Here is a 2,864-nt window from a genome sequence, read left to right as displayed (position 1 = left end):
CCTGCCTCTGTACCTCCACCACCCAAGGGAAAAGAAAACCGGTTTACCTTTAAAAGTCGATCTGGCAGGGGTGGTGGGAGGCAATAACTAAAGAGAGCTCCGCAGCAAGACGTGCCTTGAAAATGCCCTGAAATCCTGAGTCACCTTTAACATCGTGGTTTGTTGGTTTGGTTTTGGGTTTTTTTTTTTTTTGTCTTTACCCGCTTGGTGAGGTCTGAGTCCGGTCTCTCCCTCCCATCGCGCCCCCGGAGCAGCAATCGGGGCGAAACGGGTGGGGTGGGATAAGGGGGTTATAATTATGGGGCAACTACTGAAAATTAAATACCGCCTCGGAGAAGTGGAGAGGGAAGCAGGAGAGGAAGGGGATGCCGATGTGGTAAAGCCTCCCGTGCACCTGGGAGTCGAGCATGAGGGAGGCGTTGAGGGCCGGGCCGAAGCCGCCGCTGGCGACCAGGGAGCCGCCGAGGCAGCCGACCGGGCTCTCCCGGGCCGCCTTGGGGGCTGCCCCGGGGGGGGGCTGCCTCAGCCCCTGGGCGAGGATGCTCTCGATGCTGAAGCTGCGGCCCCGAGGGCCGCTCTTGTACGGCGGGGCGGCGGCGGGCGGCCGGGGCGCGGCGGGGACCGGGGCGCCGCCGCAGCGGGGGGGACCCCCGGGGGGAGCCGCTTCCCCCCCGCCCGGCCTGGGGACCCCCTCGTCGCCCGAGTCCGCCGCCGCGCTCCCCTTCGCCCTCTTGGGCTCGTCGGGGCGAGCGGCCGGCCCCGGCTGCCCGTCGTCCGCGGGGGCCGCGCCGCCCTTCGCCTCCGGTGGCCCCGGGGCTTTGGGCTTCCTCTTCCTCCGGCGGTAGTTGCCGTTCTCGAACATGTCCAGGCACCGGGGGTCCAGGGTCCAGTAGCTGCCCTTGCCGGGCCGTCCCTTCTCCCGCGGCACCTTGACGAAGCAGTCGTTGAGGGAGAGGTTGTGGCGGATGCTGTTCTGCCAGCCCTGCTTGTTGTCGTGATAGAAGGGGAAGCGGTCCATGATGAACTGGTAGATGCCGCTGAGGGTCACCTTCTGCTCCGGAGCTTCTTTGATGGCCATGGCGATGAGAGCGATGTAGCTGTAGGGGGGCTTCTGCGGGGGGTCCTGCCGGGAGATCGCACCGCTGGGGGCGAAGCTCAGGGCGGCCGGGAGGTACACCATGGAGGGGCTGCCCATGGGGGAGAGGTGGCTGCCGTAGATGTGGCTCATCGCCGGCGGGCTCGTAGCTCCGGGTCTTCCACCTCGGAGCCGAGCGAAGGGACGGGGAAGGGCAGGAACCTGGGACGAGTCCACCGGGGAGCTATTTGTGCGAGCTCAGATCCCAGCCCTGCCTGAAGGAACTCGCTCTGCCTCTGTCCCTGCTTCATAGCTCTTAAAAAAAAAAAAAAAAAAAAAAAAAAGGAGGAAAAAAAAGTTAAATAATTGTTGTAAGTTTGCTATTATATGTTGACTTAGCACTGGAAAATAAATTGTCTCTGATAAACAGTCGTTTGTGTTCTCAGCCCACCCACATTAATTAAAATTTCATTGCTACAAAACTCCAAGCTCTCTCCACGTGTCTTGCTGGTACCAGCCAATGGTCTCCGGGTTATTCCTTCATTTGTTTATAGAATTAGTCTGTTGATAAGTCTGCCCACCCAAGTCGAATCAAGCTGTGTTTATTTGGAAAAATTTCCGGGCACCCAATATATAAACGCACTGATCTGATGTTTGAAATATCACGTCCACCCTTTGACGCTGTAAGCACACACAGCAGAGCAGGATGTACACTGCTGGAGCTCGGGGAGCAGCGGGCAAGGATCCCCGCAGGAAAACTGGGGCATTAAACAACAACAACAAAAAAAATTTAAAATCTGAAAGAAAGGAAGAAAAAGGGATGGATGAGAGGAAAAGGCAGCGCTGCTATGGGGAGGAAGGAAAAGGGACTGTCCAGAGTCCCGAGGAAGGGGGGGGCCCAGGTGTGGCGGGGATCCCCCGCCGGAGCCTGCAGCTTCCCCGTGCGGGGACCCGGCTCGGAGCGGCGGCGGGGCCCGGCCCTGTGTCCCCCCCCACCTCCCCGCGTCGCGACAGGCCACCGGGGGAGCGGGCGGAGGGCAAGCCCCGGGCTCAGCCCCGGGCTCAGCCCCGGGCAGGCAGGGCTACGCCGGGGGAGACGCCCGGGGGCTGCAGCGAGCTTCATAAAAGGGGAATTTGGCAGGCGAGGGGAGGAGGGTCAGTATTTGTGAATGCGGGCCTGTTGCTTTATATTATGTACTTTCCTGTTTATAACAAGGAGGGGGATTATAACAACTTTACAAGTGCACACAGCTGGCCGGTGCTTACATTAGGAATTTGTGATGCTCTTTTTCTGTATAAACGTCCAGGTCTGGGGCTGTTTTCTGTTGTTGGACATTTTATTTTTTTTTTAATTTACTGATGTAACAGCTTTAATCCGAAGCCCTGAGGGATTCCGACGCAGTTGGAGGTGTCGGCTGTTTCCCCAGCCTCCTGCGGCTCAGACCTGCGTTAGACCCCGGGGAGACCCTGTTCCGTGGAGCATCATTTCTCCGAGGGAGGGAAGACGAGGCCTGAGGGGGATCCTTTGCTCCTTCAGAGAGAAATATCCCATCAGTGCAGCTCCCACGACCGTGGTGGGTCTTCTACCTGGCAGGGGAAGAGGTAAAAGCGGGGATCCGGGGTGTCCCCCAGCACCGCCCGGCCCTGGCGATGCTCCTCACCCCCACCCCCCCGCCCATCCCTGCAAGCTTCCCTTCATCAGTGGGGGTTTCTCGCCCATTTCTACTACCGTCCTGCCATTCTCCCACCAAACCATCGGGCGAAGGGGGTTCACCCCCGAGGTAAAAAC

General features: G+C 59.5%; 1 protein-coding gene across 1 annotated transcript; it reads right to left on the bottom strand.

Annotated features, from left to right (window-relative positions):
* Positions 1 to 207: 207 nt before the first annotated feature.
* On the bottom strand, positions 208 to 2,613 carry FOXL1 (forkhead box L1). Its single transcript, XM_054841076.1, has 2 exons — positions 2,342 to 2,613; positions 208 to 1,390 (listed from the first exon to the last, which is right to left on the bottom strand). Exon 2 carries the CDS (start codon positions 1,226 to 1,228, stop codon positions 308 to 310), a length of 921 nt encoding a protein of 306 aa, XP_054697051.1. The 5' UTR covers positions 1,229 to 1,390; positions 2,342 to 2,613; the 3' UTR covers positions 208 to 307.
* Positions 2,614 to 2,864: the final 251 nt, after the last annotated feature.

This window comes from Grus americana, chromosome 13 (assembly GCF_028858705.1).
Source record: "Grus americana isolate bGruAme1 chromosome 13, bGruAme1.mat, whole genome shotgun sequence".
NCBI classification, from domain to species: Eukaryota; Metazoa; Chordata; class Aves; order Gruiformes; family Gruidae; genus Grus; species Grus americana.
This window is presented reverse-complemented; position numbering and strand designations above follow the sequence as displayed.